The sequence below is a fragment of the Montipora foliosa genome, chromosome 2 (genome assembly GCF_036669935.1).
Source record: "Montipora foliosa isolate CH-2021 chromosome 2, ASM3666993v2, whole genome shotgun sequence".
In the NCBI taxonomy this organism is placed as follows: Eukaryota; Metazoa; Cnidaria; class Anthozoa; order Scleractinia; family Acroporidae; genus Montipora; species Montipora foliosa.
Genome location: NC_090870.1, coordinates 31,916,660 through 31,940,045, shown reverse-complemented (window position 1 = coordinate 31,940,045; position 23,386 = coordinate 31,916,660). Strand labels below are relative to the sequence as shown.

Here is a 23,386-nt window from a genome sequence, read left to right as displayed (position 1 = left end):
AGACAAAATTTTATTTAGTTTTTTGTTGTGATTTATTGCATCAAACTGCACGCCACGCGAATGGCTAGTTGCCTGTTACGTGCTCGATAAGAGGAACGGAACTGACGCCCATCAAGTTTGGAGTTGTAGGCATTCCCACATCACGTGACGTGATCAAGTAAAACACACTTGCCCTGTATATATGGGTTATATAAAAAAAACAAAATCCGATGAACTAAAATTCCGACAAGAACAAATAACTTTATTTCAATTTCCGACAGCGACGCCCCCTTTCCCTGGCAGAGAATCTTAAGTAGCCTTTCATCATTTGTATTTTATATTTTACTTTATTCTGTGTTACGTATTTCCCGTATCAGCCGAAATATGGAACAAAATTATTCAAATTATCGACTCTCGCTTTATACTCTTTTTTTTAAATTACGTCGATCGGATCACCAGTTTGATCGTCCTCGAAAACAAATGCTAGAATAATCTCAGGCAGTTGAGTGAGGATTGCGTGACAATATAAATTGTCACGCAATGTAACACAACTTAGGAGAAAACCGCTGTCTGTTTCTTGACAAAAACAGGTAGTTCTTTCCCCGAAATTGTGGCCTATGATTTCCTTGAAGAATAGCCTTCCGTTTGTCGGGGCAGATCCTGAAAAAACTAATGGTGTTAAGCTTTGAAGGCGAGTTATGTGTTTTGGCTTTGGAAGATAGGAACAATCTGCGGTTTGAGACGAGACTGGTCGGAATTGGTAAGAGCTTAATTTTGAAAATTAGCTGAAATTAGGAAAATTCCTAAGCGTGCGCTAAAGATCTAAATTTCTGATTCGATATCCAATACTGTGTCTTTTATTTAAGCTTAACATGCAAACTGGAATTAGTCGTGCTTCGAACTGATGATACGATTTCAGTTTCACTTGAATGAAGTTTAAGTGCCTCGTCATAATTTTACTTGCAAACCAAATATCCCTCTCTTAGCAATATTGACGGTGCTAGCGACAAGAATCCTTTTTTTCTTTTAATATTGCGCTTCAATTAACAAGGAAATGATATTGTTCGAATAAATGGCCTGGGTGTTCGTTTATGCCTCAGACTAAAATGTAATGACAATTTTTTTTTCAACGATGGAAATCGGAAAGTGACGTGACTTGTTAGTGTTCCAGCCTGACTATTCCCATGCAGTCATAACACTGCGTCACGAGAACCTCAGTAGTCCACTTAACATTTGCTGTTTTCCTCGGTTTCAAAACGAGTATTCTTGTGAAACCATTCAAATGGAAATGAGATTTGTTCAAATTAAAATGTGTGCCGCTTTTTCATTTGAATGATTTGAGTGGAAGCCTTGGTTTACAACTCAGATAGACAGCGTGGTGTTGCTAAAACGAGGGTGAGGGCGACGTTAAGGGCGAGGGTTATCATACGGCAGGTGTTTTTTGCAGGTTGCAGGTTGCAGGTTGAAATTTAATTATAACTGGATATACTTACCGTGACTGTTACATGAATAGCTAACCTTAGGCCTAAGGTTAGCTACATGTATTCATGTAACAGTCACGATAAGTATATCCAGTTGTAATTAAATTTCAACCTGCAACCTGCAAAAAATACCTGCAGGTTAGCATACCTATTGTAGGTCTAGGTTAGGCTAACCCTAACCCTTGACCTTGTTCTCCCTTTAGCAATGCCATAGACAGCGCTGTGATATATGCTACATGTATTTCAGTATAAAGAAGCCTTTGCAAGGACTCACATCATTTCCTTGATATGATTCCAGAGAAAAATCAACTAGCAATAGAATTACAATCTTAATGGTTCTTACCACAAAAATATGCAGAATGTATGAAAGTCATTAGTGAAAAATCATCACAGTTATACACTGTAGCACAACTTAAGATGTTGTAAACAAGCCTAAGAAAAGTCCAGGCTTAAACCAAACCCATGACCGTGTCATTGGGCTGAGAACAACAGCGTTATTTATAGTGTCACTGTAGCAACCATGTTTTTTTCATGTGTGTAGATATCATGTTTTCATGCAAAAGCTCACCTTGTATTTATTTGGTGTTTATAGACGGAATGCATTTAAAAATTGGCGACCAAAAAAATATTCTTTTGTTTATGTGCTAATTAGACTCACTAGCCTCGCTCTCAAGAACATTTCTTTTGTATTCGGTACATGCAAACGAGGCTAGTGAGTCTAATTAGCACATAAACAAAAGAAAAATTTTTTGGCCGCCATTTATGCATTTGGTCTATAAGTCCTGTTAAAGGCCGAAATGTTTTTCATTAGCTTCCTTACAATGTCCGCAGTTGTTCCACTTACTGATCTTCTGTAAGAAAATTAATTCGGTAACAGCCTTGCTAGTTCTTTAGGGTAAGCTGCAAACAGGTTTCTATTGCATGTTTATTTTTTCTCTGAAAGTGTATTGGAGCTGACGATGTCAGCAAAACAATGAAGCTTCCAAATAGAATCCAAGTAGAACATTGACAAGCTGTCAAGTGTGCTACTGCATTGTGAATTCAATATTCAGTACATGCAAGCTTTGTGGGAGGTAACTTCTAAAGGATTTCCTTAAAGTGCCTATGAAGTAACAGCTATCTTTTGCTTACTTTAAAGACCTTTCAAACTGATGAAGAATGTTGTTTTCTATTTTGGAATACCTTCTCTCGTTCCACAGATATTTAAGTTCAAGAATTAATGATGTCACAAGCGTTACAATGACTGTAACAGGCCAAAACTGTCGGATAGGTGCTGTTCAAACTTGGCAGCAGTGATCTATGTCAAGTAAGGCATGTACTAAAACCAGGAACATTGGAACACCCCAGAACACTCCCTGAAAGTAACCCAAAACCCTCAATTTGGCTAACCCTAGGCCTAGCTAGGCCTTAAGTTGGTTTTTAGGCCTAGCTAGGGTTAAACAAAATTTTAGTTTCTAAAGAAAATGTGGTGCTGCGTCGGCGGGAGATTGAAACAGAAATTTATTTTAGCAAACGAGTTGATGAAGGTCGAATAACCACCATGAAAGATTTGGAAAGCTGACGTTTCGAGCGTTAGCCCTTTCGCTCCGACGAAGGGCTAACGCTCAAAACGTCAGCTTTCCTGGTTTCCTGTATTCCTGGTTTTAGTACATGACGTCAAGTAAGGCACATGCTGCTGGGCCATTTCATGCAGGATTGATTTTATTGTTTGTTGCAAAAAGACATGTTCACCCTCAGTAAGCTGAGAGATGTAAAGCATGCATTTCAAGTTTGACCATCTGCCTGTACTTATTATTTTGTTCAAAATCTGAGATATTTGGTTTATTGCCAAGAGAGACTGGAAACGAGAGTGTTCCATGGCAACGTCTTAATGGATGTCACTTTGTGCCTTGTCTGATGTACATTACTTGTGCCAAATTGGAATATCATTACTCCAATATTTTCAGAGATATTTTATGACAGTCATTGTACAGTTTGTGATGTCATCAGTTTTTTAACGAAAACTTTAATATCTCTGAAATGAGAGAAGGTATTCCAAAATAGAAAACACCATTCTTTATCATTTTTAAAGGTCTTTAAAATAAGCAAAAGATACATGTATTTTCACTTCCAAGGCACTTTAGGCTCTTTTTATTAAAGAAATGATGTTACAATCAGACCTGGAACTTACCAGTACATTTGAGATAGGATTCAAGACCCTTCATCAGGTGTCTTCATCAGGTGTAATTTAAAGCTGGGCTCTATTGTAGAATACCCAGCCATTTATTTGCATATGAATAGCATACTGTTTTATCCCTCATTCTTCAAAGTATGCCGCTACTAGAATTCAATAGTGGCCAGGTATTCTATAATTTCTCCTTAATTTTAAAGCTGTGACAAGCTTACTGATTAGTGTTCTATCCTTGTAACAAGATGTAAAGTATTTTGATAAGTTTAAATAATGTTGTAAGTTATTGCAGTTCATCATCAAAACAAAGAGAAGGGATGGACAATCCTTTTAAGAAGATGTTAAACAGTTTAATTGAGATCTGTGTTGTGGTTGGCATGGATCAGGATACTGGCCTTGTACCATCATCTTCATTGCCCAAGGTATTTGTTGTTTTGTGAAATGTTGGAGGGAACAGTGGGATTTTGATCGAAAACAGCAACAACAACAACAACAACAGATTGACCTTTATTTACCCCCATAGTAATCATGTTACTGTAACTTACAACTTTGCAATAAATAAGTACTTCTAAATAAAATAAGGATATGTTGGTACCTGAAAGAGACCAAAAACAGCCAAACACACTAACTAATTTTTCATTGACCCTAATAATTACCTCATTCTGAGCTGTGACTCAGAAATTAGAGTAAAAGAGATAATGTAAGGAATAATGCCAATTGCATTCAGAACAAAAGAAAGTGAAATTTTATGGTTATCTCTTTTTATCCATAATTTGTGTTGGTGAAGTGCTTATCCACCTTAATATACGTAAGCTTGGTTAAAAGTATATTTATTTATTGCCTATCAATTCTGCATGAATTCATATATTCAGAAAGTCTGGGTGTACCCCCCTCCCCCTTTTAATTTCCATTCACTTTCACAAGGATCAGGCTGGGTGTGGATTAAACTTTGTCACCTTACCATCAAAACTAAAATTTCATATTGAATTAATGACACCAAAAAATTCTTATTGCGTTGATTTTCAGGATTTTTCATTCCTCTTTCGTAATGCTTAATTCTCCACAGCAAAAAAATGCGCTTAAAGGCAATAAAACTGATCAGCGGCTCTTTTCAACAATGTTTGAGACCAGTGTTTTGGCAGCAATATCAGGCGAAACAGCTTCATTTCCTCAAACTCAGTGTGAAGTCTATGGTAAGTTTGGTGGAGAGATAATGGGGTGGTGTGTAATGGAGTGTCACTATGAAGTGTATTTAATATATGAACATATACCTCTTACTAACTGCCTTCAAGAATTTATGCTGTTACCACCCATGCTTGTCCTCATTTACATGACTGTGTAATTTATTTTGCACTAACACCATAACGTGAACTGCAGTACATACTGTAACATGCAGTTCAGGCTGAGTAATGATGTAATTTTTAAATTTTGAGAAAAACATACCCCTTAAAGGAGAAAAACCTCTGATCTTCAGGTTTGATTATCGCACCATAGGGCCAGACAGTAGCATGGTTATTTGAGAACAAATCAGGATTAGCCGAAGCGAAGACACCTTAAATGTTAAAGGCCCACCTTTAACCGGCGGGCTTTTTGACCATTTGTTGTGGTTGTGGAAATTCGCATTGCTTATCCTAGCAATCTGATTGGATGAATTTCAGCTTTGGCAGGAAAGTTGTTCCACAGCACGCAATGCCTGCTGGGTGAACATGGGTCTTTACGAGTAGTTTTTTTCTTTCTTTGGACACATTGTCTTTTATAAAAGCAAATTTGACAAGACTGTTTCTTTACTGCAGGTGAGCCATTTTACCCCAACCATGCTGTATTGTGTAGTCCAGGTAAGAGGGGAGCAAGAGGTCGCCGTGGATCAGTGATGCACCTACATGGTGGACCCAAACCAACTGAATTGCCATTACCACCTGAAGCTATCAGCAGCTTGCCTCCTCTTTGTTTTCCTGGTAATTAATGAAAGTATTAAGGCAGCCTAAAATACTATACTAGTCCATGACAATAATACGGGACACTGCACGGATCCATATTCATTTGTTATCAAAGTCGTCAGCCGGGCAAGCTAAAAGTATAGTGGACGTCTTTATATGTTATACTTGCCTGGACAAATTTTGGGTTGCCGTGGAAAAAATGCGGAAGTATAGAAAATGGTCCATAAAATTACTTGTACCTTGAACATTCACGTTTTATTTTACATTCTCTCGTCTGAAATCATATCTGCTACAGCAAAACGTGCTTGAAGTTACGATTAAAAGACCCAACGTTTTGGACGCTCCTGTCTGTCCATTTATATGCTACCAAAATTTTGTGTTGTCCCTCTTCGTAAGCAGCAAGTTCTTCTCCACTAATGTTTCCCTTTTTATTTTGGGCGGAAGTGGCGAAACACTTTGTAACTAATGCCACATTAGTATCACATTTACCAAAACCTCACTCTTCTCACGGACGACCTTTGGAGTTACCATACTCGTCCCGATGGGTTTTTGGTCGTCTTGGACAAACGGATGGCCGCGAATGTGGTCTCTGGGACACTATTAATAATATTAATGTCTCAAGCTTTTGTTAGTTGCCAAAAAAGTGCTATAAGTTGGGAGAATAAAAATCAAATGAAATTAACCCAGAACTAATCGGTTTTGCAATGAGAGGGAAAACCCTTTCTTTACAGAGTAAAGAAACAACACGCTCAACCGAAATGTGACGCCAAGTGCTGGAATCGGGTGCAAGTGCTGGGGTACAGAGGTTGAATTAAAGCATCCTCGCCAACCCTGCTTCCCACATCGTGTGAAAGCAATACTTGAAAGTACGTTTTTTATCTTGTTGGCGAAGAAAAAACGTAAGGTGTTGCAAAAATCGTTCTGATCACTACATGCAGCTGTCTCCCACGCTGAAACCTCCTCAGCATCAGTCAATGGTGCCTGTTTTGAAAATCAAGCATTTCTAAAGTAGTATTAATACGCGTCTTCTTATGTCATTTTCGTCTTTATCAGCACACATCTTCCTTTTAAATTCTGCAGATGGTGCATATGTTTCCAAGAAAAGAGAGCCTGTTTCCTGTCATTCGCTGATCTTGACAGACATTGAGGGTAGGGTGGATTTTGGTTTAGATTTCAACTTCAACGGAAAAAAACGCCGGAACATTGCAAGAGAGGATGATAAATAGGATGATAAAGGATGCGAGGGATTATCATGCAAGTGTTCCTTCAAATCACTTATGAATATTGAATTGCATAGTACATTGTACTTATTGACAGACCTACCATCCAGCGAAAAAATCGCTCTACCTTACTCATTATTTTTGGTATCCCTTAATGCAATGATACGTGATGATTACTAGCTGAAAATAACATCATGAAAGGATAGATAATTACACTGTATACTCGTTTGAAAAGAATGTAGCCGTTGATCAACAGATCAACGAAGTACTGCTATGCTGTGAAGCACACGATCATTAAAACGGAATGAGAAATTAGGAAGTTAGACAATTTTTTTTTTTTCAAAAGTTGCCCCAATTTGCTCGATATATGTTTCAATGTATTGTTATTTCTATTCAACAGGTAACCGCACCTATTGTATGGCCATGACGTTTTTTAGAGGGTTCATTTACAAGGAGGTTAGCGCTCTTCACCCTCTTTTTCTGTGGGAACAATTTTTCGCTTCAGTTCTCCAAAAAAAATCACTGTTTTCTTATCAGTTTACGTTGTTGTTTGTTTAATAGAGGATAGCTAAAACGTAATCTCCATGCAGCTGCCAAGCGTTTTTCCCGCCCAATAAACTTGTTTCAAACCCCTTGCCATTGACCAAATGACCAAATTCCTAAGTTTTCAGAGAAAGCAACGGCTTATCGGTTGATTTTTCATTTTTTTAGCTGAATCTCAACGGCCTTTTAGTTATTTCGATACTTCATTACACTGAGCCTTAATTAAGGACTGACGTTTTTGAAGTCGTATCCATTGGTTATTTTCTTTTAAAGTTACATTGATTTTTCGACGTAACTTGTTGCAATTGACATTGCGTCAAACGTTATTTGTTTGTCTACAGGACGAAGGCTGTCGTGGCAAGTATGAATTGTTTTACATGGACGAGAAAGGTGATGAAAAAGGTGAGATTTCCCAAGGCGTATTTCTTCCCTTTGGCTGTAGTTTTATGCCCCGAGCCGTTTAGAAATATGGGATGGTTTGGGACTTCCTAAGTGAGGCAAGGCTCCCTACGGGCATTCCCTACAGACATTCCTCGACAGGAAAGGAATAGAATCAGAATCATTATCAAGAAGAGAGAAAAAGTTAAATGTGTCTCTCAACTTAGGGTTTTATTGTATCTCTTGGATTCAATTTTTCTTTGAACAAATCAAGTTAATCAACAATCAAGCTCACCACAAAACTTTTGAAAGTTATTAGTTCCTTCACGTTTGCAAAATTCGAGGAACCAAATTGGGATTGAAAAAAGCTTTGACCTTTATACATTTATTTAAACTCTCTCTTTCTCTCTCTCCTTTTTTAACCTTGTCATTGTTCCGTCAACAACTAACTTCATTCATTTATTTTCCTTTCATTGATATCTCTAAGCTTTGCAAGGTTCTTCGCTAGCAGTTTGTTTTATTCCAACGTGCTGTTGTCTTATCTCCAAATGGCCTTATTTCAACCTCATGAAAGACTGCTTGTCTTGGTAAGTAATATGAAAGGCTCAATCTCATTTGATATCTCTTTGCACCATAGCAAATACGCGGCATGCGGCCTACGCAAATGTCGGAAGCGAAAAGTAGGGGAAGATTAATGGTTGATGTACCATTGACTCGCAGATTACCATGTAGCAATGGTTACATTAACATGCAAAATAATCGATGGAGAGATATGTCATTTTACAGCGAAAAGCCCTTTCAAACCAACGTTTTGGTATCAACAGAGGGAATATGTGATATTGGCCGTTTTTATACTAGAGACGTCTAATGCGTCTGGACGACTTTGGGCAATTTATTTTAACGTGTCTTTTAGTTCGTCATTTGATGCGTCCTGCATGAAGACGGACGAGAGCCGCATTATGCGTCTGGACGATTTAAATAGTTTATTGTATCTTTGAAGATGCACTTAACAATGTACTTCTTCTCAATACCTATGGAATACATGACTTGTGAAATTTGGTCAGATTTGCGTTAGCAAACATCTTTCCTTGCAGTTTGCTGCCACAAGTAATAACAAGTGATGCACGCAGCTTCGGACTAGCATTAATGCGATTTGTTTCACAGTTGGCTATGGTACCTGTCCCACCTCCAGGCTCACTTGGAATCGTAAGATCTCTAAACATTTTAAAAATATTTGTTGGCTTCTTCCATCCTTCTTTTTTTCTTGTTATGGTTCAGTCTCAATTAACTAGCCTTGTCGATTCATCCATAATGACTTGTTTTGCTCGTTGGTTCTTTTCAATAGGAGTTTGAGTTGTGTGGCGTCAGACATTTAGTGCGACCCGCTGAAAACCCTGGTAAATAAAAACAGTCATTACGTAATGAATGCGCTTTTTGAATTTGGCAATATACCGATTTGCCTTGTTCTGCATCACTGGATGTCTTGAAAGTCTAACGAGAGGCCAAGGCTTTATATTAGTGCCATAATGTATACGAGAGTTTTTGTTTTGTTGTCAGTTGTGTGAATTTGTTTTGTTTTGTGCATAAGTCGATTTGCCAAGTTTGTTTTCATGGCGTAGGATTCAAAAGCTCACTACCGGTAGTTGCATGGGAAAAATAAGGACAAAAGAAACGAAAAGAAAGAAACCCTTGTCTGCAGTCTTCTGGACTGAATTACGAAGGACGCAGCCCAATGGAATCGGGCCGAAAGTATGAATAAATGGTGACTAGTGGCCACCATATGGTCCATGATTGATCCCCGGAGCACAGCACGACACCCAGATGCAATTACCTGGGATTCGATTTTGATGATTGAGAAAAACTGCGTTAGGTTGCAATGACCGAGACTCAGCCCACATATGATCACACAGGTGTGAGGCGCAGATGATGAGCACTTCGCCAGTCTGATTTCCCAAGGCGTTCAGCACGGGGTATTCCCAGACGCACACCCAGCCAGACAATACCCCATTCCATCAGGCACTAACTTCACTGAACAAACGGGATCCATTGGTTTTCCTTTGGGCAAGCCGTCCACAACGACATGTTTTCAGAGATTTTTGTTTAATTCTCAATCACTGAAATGCGAAAATATGGAAGGGTACGACAGACATCAACACGCACTTTCATTGTCACGATATTTTCCGTAAGTTCAGCAAATTGACAAACAGAGCGCACGTACAGTTAGATACTCACCCGAAAGCACATGAGACTTGTTATCACTTTAATCTCTAAAACAGGATTTGGAAATTTGTTTGAAAAGTTCGGGCGCGTAAGGGCTTGTAATTTTTGTTGCTGGGTTCTTTTGTACGTTCATTACTTTGTTCGTCCGTCTGCCCTAGAGAATTTTTTTCCAAAAACTGTGAACACAAATAATTATGCAACGGAGAGACTAGAAATAACGGACCCTTCGTCCAAACCCAATTAAGCTGCGTCCTAGTAGCCCTTGCTACTGTGGCTGTTAGAGGAAGCGCAACTTGACACCAGCGGCTGGAGATCTTCTAGTTTGTTCATAAAAGATTCTTTTTTCTGTTTTTAGAAACCAGAGTTGTAGACATAGAGCTTCATTATCCGTTCCTTTACTTCTCTTTGGATGATATCCTCTTGTTGATCGGCTGCATATTGACACAACAGAGGATTGTGTTCCTTTCCGCGTCTTATTCTCTTCTTACTCCTATCATCGAGGTGTGTATTCAAAATAGCCGAACTCGCAATTTCACTTGTCTACTTCTGCAACTTCAGGTGCCCCGTTGTTCCAACATGGCAAGGGGTGTCCCTTGGAAAGGTTACCTTATTTTCTTTTATAACCTTCTATGCGCCAGACAAGAAAATAGCTAAAGTTCCATAGCTTGAATAGCTGTCGGTATTGCGCACACTAGAACACACTATACGCCAGCGATGGCGGCTCCGTCGTCAGACTGCCTCGCGCGAAAAATATTTTGGCTTGTTAAAACTCCCAAAAGTTTTAAAGTCTTATTTAACTGTTGTTGGTCTCTTTACATAGGCTAATGAGCTTCACGTATTTGTCTGTTTGCCTTTTTATATATATGTAGAGCTTTTTCACGTTTATACAACCATTTTCTTGGAGTTGGACATATGTTCCCATTCTTCCTAGGTAAGTAGTGATCCATTCCAGGGTTAAATGTGGAAATGCTAACGAAATAACCTTATTTGAATTTGACGAATAATGAGGAACTTTCAACGCGCTCGTGAAATTACGTAGCATAATTAACTTGGAAATAAACCTGCAAGATTTGCTTATTTCCCTCAGACAGAACACTGGCCCTGAAGATTCATTTGCATAATAGCGTCATTTGATTGCCACACTACCAAGACCGGATTGTGTGTGAAGATTATTTAAATTGCTTTTCATTCTGATCTTGATTGCTAATTTATTCCGTCATGAAAATTGCTGGTGGACTTCTTCGCTTGAGTCGATTCCCAGTAGGAAATATCCGATCCTACTCCTAATGTTAGCCCCTTGCTTTTGCTGTTTGTACCTTATAATACTGAGTGAACTTAGTTTCTTAGAGGTCTGTTTATGCCCTAGTGCTTTTCCGTACAGCTTAATCTAACCATCACGTAAACATCTGCCATGATTTGTCCAACTGTGGGGCGGCCGTTTATTTGTTAACTACAAACATGTTTTCATTACAAAGTCTAAATTAATTTTTGTTTCGCTATCTACTTTGACTTCAGGATGAACTATATACACAATGAGGCTGGGTGGCCAATCAAAACAAAGTCTTTAGTTGAAAATCTAAACATTTATGAGATGCAAAAACAAACTTGTGAACACTTGAACCTGAAGTATCGCGAATCACAATGCTGGAAAATACAAAAGCGAAGGAAAAATAAATATTACGAGTATATGAATGATTTTGGATTGGATTAAAGCGATATATTCTTAAAAAAGCTAAAGTTATCTTCGTGTTAATGAGTAATGTAAACAATCTTCGCACTTATAAGTCGTAGTACAATACATACAATACAATACAGTACATACTTAACTGACCGCTCCCCATAGGGGCTTTTCAGGGCCAATGAAACACAACGAAATGACGGAACAGAACAACAACAACAACTGTTAAGAATCACGACTGGCTGGCTATTTACAAGTGCAGCTGGGAAGTTGAACCAGAGATTACCAGGATCCAATTCAACGAATAGTCAGAGCGGGACTTGAACCCGGGATCTCGGCCGCATCTCAAGGCAAGCACCCTAACCACTGGGCCACACTGCCTACCTCCGTAGTAATAAATTGGGTTAACCAGGAACCAGTTAATAGTTAAGATTCCTTGACGTTCTGTATCAGGCTTCTCGCCGCTCAGATATTTGGTGTCCATCCTATTTCTCGAGAGTTTCAGGAGACGAAGCGAAATCAATATGACAGACCTAGTGACCCACACTGCAGTATGTTATCTTTTCTCCTGCCCTTACCATTCCGGAAACGAAACACTATTTCTTTTTTAAGTAGTTTCTTGTTTTAACAGCAAAGGTGAAAGGAAATGCACTCTAATTTTTTAGCCCAAAGTTTACCCAAATTGTTATTAATGAATGCATGTTTAAAGATATAGCATTATTTTAATAAAAAAAAAATAAAGCTTGCACTTTTCGAAATTTCAGCACCCTTCTTGATCTGGTGGAAGCTCCTGGTGCGTTTATTATGGGTTGTCATGCGCAACACAAGAATCAGATCAAAAGCGTTGTTACACAGATGGACGAGGTAACCGTTTGTTGTGTCGCCTCAGTGGTTTTCCTTTTCCTTTTATGGCGATTGTCATTCAAAGTTTTTTTTCTGATTACTCGATAGTGGAAAGACGAGAAATCTAGATGCTGTCGAGTAAAGTTCTGGACTGCATGGCTTCAAAGGGTCTGAAAGCCGCATGTTGGTCGTATAATTGTAAAAAAAAATTTCTTGACATCCAGTGCAGCATTGTTCTCTAACAATATAAACATTTACTATCCTCATATTGGTTGCGTGTTTCAGTTTTCTAGCATAGTAATTGCAGACATTGACGAAGGACAAGTAACGCTTCATCAAGACGCAAAAATTCCGCGGCTTCCCGCCTATGCCACAGACCTGTTCAAATTCAGGTACTGACCTGAATCTCAAGCATGCCTAACTTCTCAGAATAAATTAAAGTATCAATCTGGTGCATGATACATAATCTAGTTTATGTTGAGGTACCAAATAAGGCAGGCTCTTTATGATGTGTGGAGGTGCACTACTAGAATGGCTGACTTACTTATCCCCCCAAAGGATAGTAAAATCTGTGTTCTAGTCATGATTACGTGTAAATTACTTTCACAGGATGAAAAATGCAAAAGTTCATTTTGACAGAGTACTTGTTCAAAGGTATGATCAATATACTAATTTCCACAATTTTGACATTCCTAAGCGTGACACTTTGCCAGTGTTATTTTCAAAAACTAACAGTTCGTATTCAATTTATAGGCAAACGTTCTTCAATTTGGAAGAACTCCGACAGGAACGAGAAAAATTTGTAAGAAATTTTCGACAGGTTGTTTTGGCATGTGAGTATTCGACTGTACCAAGAAAAAATAAGGGGGAAGAGAGGGTATCCCCCATACATTCCCTTTTCCATTTGTAATCTGTCTCAAGTTATATTAAGATCGACTCCCACGCTGTAAATATACCAAGGGGATTAGGCAACAGCCATTCACATGGCGGGAATGTGTTCCGCGTTGATAGCCCACGTTCAGAGAACAAATTTTGCCATATGATTGACTGTTGCCTAATCCCCTTGGGATTTGTACAGCGTGGGAGTCGATCTAAAAATAACTTGAGACATATTACCTATGGAAAAGGGTATGTATGGGGAATGAGCTCTCTTCCCCCTCTATTTTCTCTGGACTGTACTCAAAATTGATTGATTGGTCAGGGGGATCGACCGATTACGTGGGGGGAGGGAGGGAGGGAGGGAGGGAGGGAGGGGAATCCTTGCACTTTTTGCTTTATTTATGTGATAAAACTTGGTTTTTGGTTCATAATTGCTAGACCGAAGTTGATGGACGCTTGTCAGCTGCCATCATTCAGCTATGATTGGGGCCAAGTACAACTTTTTCAGCACGCTTACTAAGTAAAGGAAAACATATACCGCTCGAAAAGGAAACCTCCTAGGATCGTATTAGTGACTACGATCTTTCTCAGTCCAACGTTTGAACAAGGACCATCCCCTGACTGAACGACCAATCGATGGAACATTCTTTTTAAACATATGTTAGTTTTACAGAATACAAAACGGCTGTTGAAGTTAGTTCAGCTGCGTTGGTCCTTTAACCCTAACAGTAAGATAGCATGTTTGAATCTTGAGCCGAGAGAGGCCATAAAGCTGAAAGGTTCTGTCAAAACTAGGATACAAGTTTTCAAAATTATCCATGTGTCCTTTCCTGCGTTAAAGTAAAACTAAGGCCCCATCGACACTAATCTATGCGTGCCATGTCGGCGAAAACAAATCAAAAATACCGGTATTTTTCACTTGAAAAAAGGCTTCGCCTCATTTTTTTACACTTTTGTCACTCCGTTTTTAGCTACACTGGAGATGATGCTTCGGATGTTTAGGTAAGTGACGTGCACTAGCCGTCGTCTTACGTCAAAGTACCAACACAACCTATGGTTTGCTTAGGCCATTCCGGAATTGCGCAGGAAACTGGGGCGAGTTTCAAATCTGAACCAATCGATAAATTGACACCATCACATGAAAATAACATTGAGATTGGCCATCTGTCTAAGTTTGATGCTTTTGGGTCGAACAGCAGAGACCAAGTTATGGACTTTAAAACGTAGTTAAAAATCCATACAAAACTCTCTAATTTTGAGGCTGCGTCCCCCAAAACCATATAAACTCTTAAAAATTTTTATTGCCCCAGTTTTGGGGCAACTGGAAAAATCCTGTCATGGACGTACTATTTGGAAATAAGTGAACGTGAAAATCACTTTGTTTGCCTATTTTTATGAATATTGCAGAAATCGCAAAAAAAAAATTAGGAGTTTACTGTATATGGTTTTGGGGGACGCAGCCTCAAAATTAGAGACGTTTGTATGGATTTTTAACTATGATGGCCAATCTCAAATGTTATCTTTCATGTGATGGTGTCAATTTATCGGTAACTCGCCCCAGTTTCCTGCGCAATTCTGGAATTGCCAATCGGGATGGCCTATTTGCATTTCGATTACTTTGGTTATGAAGAAACATGCCACTGTTTTAAAAGTGAATTGTGCCAGGGGTGCTCCATTTAAAATGAACTCTCGTTTATATCCTAAGAATATCTGATATCCTATCCAGTTCGCTGGGACTTCCTGAAATCGAGGGAAATGGATTTTTTTTGTAAAACAAAAATATGAAACCTGAGTTTTTTAAATCTCATCTGGAAAACTGTGGGAATATTTATATACAGCGACTAATCCTTCAGCGAAATATCAATGATTTTATAAATTGAAAGAAATGTTTAAAGAGTAAACTGAGATTATAAGATAGATCTCTGTGTGCGATGAGCAGAATTATGCTCTCTAGCGCCTTAAATTCGATTGTACAGTTTTTAGGGTCTTTTGCGAGCTATCGTTAGTAAAGTTGTCGTGTTCGCACCATCCTACTTGTTGAATAACTGCAATTTATTTTACCTTTTTGCTTCTTCAATTTTCAGCGACTTGAGAACCTTCATTATCCAGCAGGAGGATGTAAGCTTTTTGTTTCTTGTTGACTATCCGTACAGATAATTGTTATTTAATTCTAGTTGACAATAAAAATTCGATTGTCATTCCGATTAAACCACCTTTTAAAAATGCGCATCCACTTTAAATAACGCATCGGTAAAAATAACAAACGGTTTAGTGCCCAAGGAAAGAATTTGTGAAGTAACTTCTTCCATTAAGTATGAGCTATTACTGGTATTCTGTTTTGTCGTTGTCATTCTCTTTCGCTCGCCTTTCGTTTCTGTTCTAGACAGGTGCTCCAGGCATCATATAACCTTATCAGAGCTTCTAAAGGTATGCCAAAAATTGCAATACAGAGGAAAAAGCAGCTCTAAGCAAATTAGAAATAAACACTCGGCTTTAAGTTTATATCCCTCCGATACTTGACTTGAAAAACTGCAAAGCCACCAGTGTAGACCACAGATCATATATCAAACTGGACTGAAACCAGCGAAAAATGCAGAAAGAAAACATCTTACAAACCGTTTGCAACCTGAACACGAAAAACGTTCACTGTGTAAGAACTATAGTTGATGCAGTATGGCCGTGAAGCCGCGTCGAGCCACAGAAAGTGCGCGAAAAGTGAAGCCTCGCTTATGTTTAGGTGAGTTAACCTGGGTTGAGCCTGCAATCCAATTGAAAACCAGTACCTGGTCCGCGGTCAACTTTAAAAAAAACAGTTGACCTCGGTGAGCTCTAAGCTTGAGCTCGCGATGTGGTCACGTGATACTGGTCGGTGGATACCTTGTTTTGACAGGTGTCAATTGATCAAAACATGGATGTCCAATATCAAAGATGTATGCTGTAAACTAGCATGATACTGGTTACATTGCCATACATAAAGGGGTGGACGTACGTACGTACGTATTTACGTATGTACGGACGGTCGATGATGTCATGACCATAAAACCAAGATTTCTCGCATCGATGGGTTACCATGTTTTCTTAACAATGGTGCTCCGCGCGCGCGCGCCTTCGGCGTGCGGGGAGCTCCGCTATTATCATTATTATGATTATTATTGTTGTTATTATTATTATTACTATTATCATTAGGATATTATTAAATTATTGGACAACTTCGTCGTGCATACGCGCCCACGAGCAATACCGCCAGCCATGATTACCATGAAAAAACGAACTCATGGATCAGAATGGTGCTCCGCTTGGCGGCCCTTTGGGCCGCCGGAGCTCCGGTATTAAATCAACTGATGCAAACTAAATTTTTGTCGTCACCAAAGCAGTTTGCTGTGGACTAATTTATATATCATGCATATTCAGTATCATTAGTTCTGTTTTGTTTCTTTAGCTTTTCTTTGACATGGAAAAATTCATTGCGTCAAAGCCGTGTGAGGATCAAGATTTTTACAGTGAGGTGGGTTCTGCTTTTTTGTATCAGTTTTGACCATGTCATCCCACTTTTAGGGGACCATTATCAGGCACGATGACATACTCTGCAGTCTTCACCCCTCCAGGGCTCTCCCTGATAAAGGCGAGTGTTTAAGTCCTTTACAATTTCCACGCTGGCGTCTTGTGTAAATTTCTGTTAAGGTGCTTTAGCGTTGCTGGCTAATTTCTAATAGGCTTAGACGATAATTAGACTTAGCCAAGATCAATTAAATTATTGAAAATTCTTACCTTTCTAGACTTTTTCTAGAGCGACTGTGTTCGACGGAGGTAATGAATTTTGACACCAAATGTCAATGCTTCACTCCTTCTTAAGAATATATATTGACATTCAAATGTTAGTAGTTTCTCTGCGCGATGAGTGTAACAAATCCTTTTCAGATATTCAAAGAGTATGAAATGCTCTTTCATTACTGTCATCATTATTTTATATTTTTTTTCATTGACTTGTATGTTTTAAGGTCTGTCGGAGCCACTCCTTCAGCACGTTTCTTTATGACCTCATTCGTGATCCAGATAAGACAGACTACTTCACGCTAATGGCTCAGAAGACAAGAGTTGCTCCAAAGTAAGTAATTGTAATAAACTATTACTTTGCATTACCAGAAGCGGTTTAATTTTCCCACGTCTGTCTGAGATCGGTTTAATTGTATGTTTTAATTCAGTGAATTTTGCAAGTGAGGTTATTCTTATTGGCCAGGAAAACTATATCATGTCATTTCAAGTAAATTAAAGTAAAGGCATTGAAATATTTCCCTTAGTCTTATTCGGTGTCCCAGTCTTTGCTCAAAATGCTGTTACATTCTTCGTTCTCCCTTCGCCAGAAAAAATATAGTTGATTGTCCGCGCGACATACCGCTGTTCAACTGTGACATTTGAAGAGTGAAATTTTTATTCTTGCATTAAGTCAATGGAGAATTGCGGTCCCTTTTTTCCCGGCGAAGAAAGTAAAAAGTGAGTTTCCTTACGTTTGCATTAAAGGGTGGCCCCTCTCAGAAAAAGAAGTTCCACAACTGTCCCAATACCTGTTCCGGTCATATCCGACGAGTTTTTTATGAATACGCAAGAAAACCTAAGCATCTTCGCTCTTCCACCATTCGGCTCAGAAGGGATTTATACAGGTACGTAATCGCGTGAATTATCGAATGAATCTGTCATTGACGAGGGCGTAATGATGGTAAATCCGAATAAGAGTCAAACCTATGTACTACGGGACGCTGGTGTGAGCGAGGCAATTAACTTCAAGTCGAGCTCGGACCAGAGTGGCATGCCAACAGGCTGTCCATTGGGTTATCCAGAGACGTTTGCTTCGATTTTATCCCTTGTCTCGCCATTCGTCAAACCGATTATCTTATCAGATATTACTCAAGAACAGAGCCTGTCAGCACCACCTTGATTTTATTCTTTTGTATTATTCTGCGCACTCTTTTAGTCAAAGGGTGGCAATTCTAGGATTACCCGACGCAGTGGTGCGGTTAGTTTGCCAAGCATTCTCTGACAAAGCAGAGTTTTCCTCTTTGCAAAGAAAACAGCCTTTTGATGCTCTTTCAAACGTGTACCAAACTGACGTTTAGTCCGTACTCATTATCACAGTCATTGCATGCGCGGGCTGTACCATCAAGCGTTGCACATCAATGCCGCTCACGCTCCGTTGATGATGGCGGCCTTTTACCCGACACTTATTTGCATCTTGTTGAAAGAAAAGGAGGATAACTAGTTCTTTTTTTGAAGGACCTCACATGTCGACTTGCTTTGAAAAAAGAAAGGCCGAGGTGAAATTTGAAATTGTCTTTCTGGCATTTTGCCGATTATTACTACAACAGCTCTAAATACAAGCAATCTATCATCTTATCGTTTAGGAGGTTTCTACGGAGTCTACTTGAAATCTGTGGAAGAGAAAATCTCGGTAAGGAGCTATAGCAGTTTTCACTGTATCTGTTGCGTTTTACGAAGGAAACTCTTCCCAATCTTAATCCACGTCAAGTGCATACTTCTAGTTATTTTTTCCGGTTTTCCTTTTTCTATTTTTTTCAGGACCTTATGGCTAAGTCTTCCAGTTTGGTAGCCAACTATTTGTACCTGCGTGGAATGCTGAGAGTCGCATGTAGACAGAGTATACAAGTAAACGTGGCTAAGCAAAGTCTTTTACACTGATCGGGAATCATTTTTGTCATTTTGTGGTCTAAACCTTAATGATTTTTTTTTAACTTTTATGTTTTCAAAAACTGTTTTTGGTTTTTTTTTCTTCTAACAGGCGGTGGATGATTTCTTTTTAGTTTCTTCGAGAAATGTTCAGCTTTTTCCAACCAAGTAAGTTGCTCGTTATACTTGGTTTTCACGCACGTGATCAACAGCCATGTTTTTCAACGAAAGCAACAGAAAACGTTTGCATAATACTAGAGCTCAATTCCCGAAGGATTGGGTCGGGACACCAACATGGCCGCCGTGACGTCATGTGAAAACCGAGAATGGAGTACAACAAGTTTAATCAACCTTTTAGCTCATCCCAAATAAGGTTATCAATCCCCCTTAAAATTCTTTCTCTAGGGAGTTTGTCTTAAGCTGCGCTGCATGTTGAGGGGTAAACATGATCTACAACTGGTTGCAAAATTGGTGAGACACCGTTTAAAAAACACCTTCACCACGTGAAGTGTCCCCATTAATTTTGCAACTTGTTGTAGCTGGATTTGGCAAAGTTTTCTTTTTTTTCTCATGTTTCCCGTTTTTACTTAAACTTTGCTGTAATTAATAAGAGGGGGTCCTCCTTATAAGCCTCCTTGGGTGTTCCTCGCCTTTAATTGTATTTCTTGATTCGTTTTTCATTGTAGTATGTATTTAAGGCAAATGGATAATAAATAAATAAATAAATGTTTCACACTCTTGGTTCCTCTGTTTTTATTGTTACTTGGGCATGAAAGGGTCGAAAAGTGAACAAATGGATCTTAACCTTGGCCAAGATTATAGCAGACGTCACACCTGCCTTTGATTCAGCTTTTCACATTCATTGTGTTAAGGACGGTGCCTACTATTGTTATTACATACGTTCTGCGCATCTCGATATACTCGGGTTTCCTATCGATGATGCTTACTAGTTTTTGCGAGGTTTAAAATTATCCGGAGAAAGTAGATCTAAGTAAGTACTCTTAGTATCCAAAAAGAAAATTGGGGGTAACCATGCATTTTTCAGAGATAATTAAGCTTCAATTTGAGAAAGAACGCCATACATTGCTTTGTATTTTAAAGCTGGTAATTAAGCAAGTAACTTATCTCAGCTTTCAATGACCAGAAAGTTGTTTGTGAATAAGTGTTAATTATTTTCCTGCCATAAATTGATGTATCTTAGGATTGTGCAGGAGATATTGTGTAACATGAAAGACGCTGAATTAGAAGAATTACGAGCGAGACAATACTGGAAGAAAGCGGAAACTTTACGACTGCAAGCAGAGGTAGGGAAACTTTGTATGAAAATCTTAAAATCGTCAATAGCTGTTTAGTTCGTGAATATTTTTACTGCTCCGCACCAGCTCCAGTGTAAATTCAACTGCAGATGTTCAACAGTGTAATGTACCCGTGGGAAGGATCATTGACTAGTTGCTCGAAAACCGGCAAAAGGACAACTGAAATCATCGTACTAGTAGGCCAATGGGGAGAGCATCCGACCGCTGCTACGGAGGTCGTAGGTTTAACCTGCCTTGGACTCTGATTTTTAGTTGTCCTTTCAACTGGCAACTTGTTCCTCAACGCGTGAATATGATCAAGTGTGTATTTAATCAAGATAACTACAAAGGAAATCAGATGTGCGGAAACGGAAGTACTCAAGGAAAACCCTCTCGTAGCTTGTAACGAGGCTCTACAAATCGATCATTAGTCACATGGAACGAGTGCTCTCATAAATCACACCACCAATCCTGCTTCTATTCAACCTGGTCAGGCAAGAGCCGGGAGGTTTCTCAGGTGTATGCCTTGGATGCAGCCAACGAACACCCAAGAACACTCTTACTTGGATTGTCTCTCATTCAATATTACAATTCCGAAGCGAAAACAGAGATGCTTGACTCGTGCAAAAAATCCAAGCTAAAATCGAAAAGAAAAGAAAAGAAACTAATAGCACACGAAATTTCAGATTCAGATTTTCGAAAGCGTGGATATGTGATCATAAAAGCAAGTGCACAAAGAAAAACGAGGTGTTTAAAAATCGAGCGGAATAGTAAGTGATAATGACGGTAACAAGTGCAGAAACAAACTAATTTTGTGGTAGCAAATAGGAAAAGAACGAAATTGAAATTGCCCTTAAAAGTCTTAACGAAAATGTTTTAAGTGGTAGGAGTAACCAGACGTTAATTTGTCTTTGCTGACATTGTTGTCGTCCGTAACTCGGTCATCACACTAGGTAAGGTTCACTCCCCATGGGGGAATGGACAACTGGCTGAAAAGTCCAATGACAGATCAGAACTTCTTTTCTTCTCCTTTCATATCAAACAGCCTGAGTTTTTGTTGTTTCAGGAAAAACGTGATTTCAGACGAGATAGGTGAGATAAAATATGCATGAACTTTTTTTTCACAATCATGTTTGATGCTGGTCGCTTTATGTTACTTTCTGTCGTTTTTGTTCTTTTTCACGTATTTTTTATGTTGTTATTTTTCTTGTTGGTGATTTCAGTGCCAAGCGGTTAACTTCTATGGTGGGAAGTGCTGACATGCAAAGACTTGAGTTCCCTGGGGCTGACCCCACTTCCCCCAATTCTCATTCTCGGTCCCAATCAGCGTCGTGTCACCCTGACAAATGTAACCCGAAATACTTGCGATATTTGTTTTGTAATCGATATTTACTCTGTTGCATTACTGTGTTTCCTTTTACAGGAAAGAGGTTCTCATATCAGCTATCCCGTCCACGCCTTTGAGTGAGTTTACTGTAATAGTATATACGGTAATTTTCCATTATGCTCGAGTCCTCGATAAGCAGTAGCAAAGACACCTGAAAAGATCCATCCTTATTGAAGTGGCCTCCACAACTGCGATGATCATTCTCTCCAAAAATCATTTCCTATCCACCGTGCAGATACATCATTCATTCTACGCTCACACCTTACGGGATATGGGACATGCAAATTCGTCATTGACCTGCTTTCGGATGGCTAACTCAATGTTCTACCCAGTTCAAACCCTTTGGGAAAACGTTTTGTGCCAGGTATTTCCACGCATTTAAATGTAATGCTACATTATAATGCAAATACAATACACAAAGAATCTTAACCCTGGGAGATTTGAATTGGGTACAACATTGAGTTAGCCGATTTGGCCTGTGATTGTACAGAGTGCAGAGCAATCTCACGGACGTGGGTTTGAGTTCTGTTCAAGCCAAGAATTACTCTTTGGAAGAGCTGGAGTCCTCAATAATGCTCCTTTTTTGCATGGTATTATACATTAGGCTTACTATCTTCAGTCGGTTTGGATAGGGGAGTGTTTTTTTTTTAACTTTCAAAATCATTAATGTACACATTCTTAGTGTATCTTCAGATTCCACTTTTCTCTCTTTTGGTTCTTATGCATATCAAATAGACCTTATTCAATAACAATTTTAAAATCTTTCTCTTTTTCCATATTCAAAACATCTTAAAAAGACAAGCTTTGTTCTTCTTTTGGCTTCTCTGGCGAGAACAGTTTTGACTATTTCCGAGGATCGCGTTCCAGTACCATTAGTGGACCGTTTGCATCAGTCCAGGTTATTTAACTCACGATTGGCGCAAACCGAAGAACGTGTTCCTTGTTATTAGCTCTTTCAGATTTTGTAAAGCATGTCAGCAGGCTACTGATCACCAACAGTCAAGATGCCGGAGAAAGATTGTTTCAGGCGTTGACAGTGAATTCCCAAGGTGAAGATAACCAATGTCCAGTCGCTCCCCTACACTGCCTTTTCCTTTCTCCCTCCCCTCTCTCTTCTCCCGGGGATACTCGAAATCCTCCTCCTTTGCAGGCGTCGCACTTACGACTTTCCGATCACTAGTGGATGATGTACCACTGAGCTATAAGAGACTCGTGGGTGAAAGATCATTAAGTATCAGTGTACCCGAAATGACCATCATTCTTTGACGCAAATCCCAGTAAAGCATATATTTTCTGAAAGCTTAATATTTTTAGATTACGAAGGTATATTCATAAACATAAAAAAATTTCAGGCTATTTCTCAAAGTACAGAGGTTCACTAATCAAGTTCGTTTCCGGTCGGATTTGAGCGGGAGAACGCGATTAACATCGCTATGTCTTCTTGACACCTTTCTCTAAAAAGCTTTGTCGGTGAACTTTTATTTTTTCACAACTTTCAAAAGTTGTGACTATTTTAGTGAAGGGAATGCATGTTTTATCAACTCTCAAAGTTTAACTGCGTGTCAAAACCAAACCAGACAAGTAGCCAGAATTTCCCTACACCGTTTTTTAGAGAAGGGTGTCAAGAAGACATAGCGATCCGACCGGAAACGAGCTTCATTAGTGAACCTCTGTACTTTGAAAAATAGCGAGCTATATTT

General features: G+C 39.1%; 1 protein-coding gene across 2 annotated transcripts in view; it reads left to right on the top strand.

The window, feature by feature from the left end:
• The first annotated feature begins 523 nt into the window (after window positions 1–523).
• Window positions 524–23,386, top strand: part of LOC137992851 (DENN domain-containing protein 3-like) — a 43,884-nt gene continuing 21,021 nt past the window's right edge. Inside the window, exons 1-28 of one of the 2 annotated variants that reach the window (XM_068838395.1) lie at window positions 524–739; window positions 3,920–4,049; window positions 4,694–4,820; window positions 5,421–5,582; window positions 6,645–6,713; window positions 7,185–7,240; window positions 7,669–7,729; window positions 8,193–8,292; window positions 8,800–8,911; window positions 9,051–9,102; window positions 10,281–10,426; window positions 10,795–10,856; window positions 12,368–12,467; window positions 12,732–12,838; window positions 13,056–13,100; window positions 13,200–13,279; window positions 14,297–14,327; window positions 15,410–15,443; window positions 16,765–16,830; window positions 17,324–17,430; window positions 17,844–17,983; window positions 18,722–18,768; window positions 18,897–18,983; window positions 19,117–19,172; window positions 20,206–20,308; window positions 21,366–21,391; window positions 21,723–21,763; window positions 22,637–22,735. In XM_068838395.1, coding sequence (XP_068694496.1) covers window positions 3,945–4,049; window positions 4,694–4,820; window positions 5,421–5,582; window positions 6,645–6,713; window positions 7,185–7,240; window positions 7,669–7,729; window positions 8,193–8,292; window positions 8,800–8,911; window positions 9,051–9,102; window positions 10,281–10,426; window positions 10,795–10,856; window positions 12,368–12,467; window positions 12,732–12,838; window positions 13,056–13,100; window positions 13,200–13,279; window positions 14,297–14,327; window positions 15,410–15,443; window positions 16,765–16,830; window positions 17,324–17,430; window positions 17,844–17,983; window positions 18,722–18,768; window positions 18,897–18,983; window positions 19,117–19,172; window positions 20,206–20,308; window positions 21,366–21,391; window positions 21,723–21,763; window positions 22,637–22,735 — 2,221 coding nt within the window. In that variant the 5' untranslated portion in view covers window positions 524–739; window positions 3,920–3,944. Of the gene's footprint in view, window positions 740–3,910; window positions 4,050–4,693; window positions 4,821–5,420; window positions 5,583–6,644; window positions 6,714–7,184; window positions 7,241–7,668; window positions 7,730–8,192; window positions 8,293–8,799; window positions 8,912–9,050; window positions 9,103–10,280; window positions 10,427–10,794; window positions 10,857–12,367; window positions 12,468–12,731; window positions 12,839–13,055; window positions 13,101–13,199; window positions 13,280–14,296; window positions 14,328–15,409; window positions 15,444–16,764; window positions 16,831–17,323; window positions 17,431–17,843; window positions 17,984–18,721; window positions 18,769–18,896; window positions 18,984–19,116; window positions 19,173–20,205; window positions 20,309–21,365; window positions 21,392–21,722; window positions 21,764–22,636; window positions 22,736–23,386 lie in introns of both variants that reach the window. The other variant, XM_068838396.1, reaches the window with a different exon arrangement.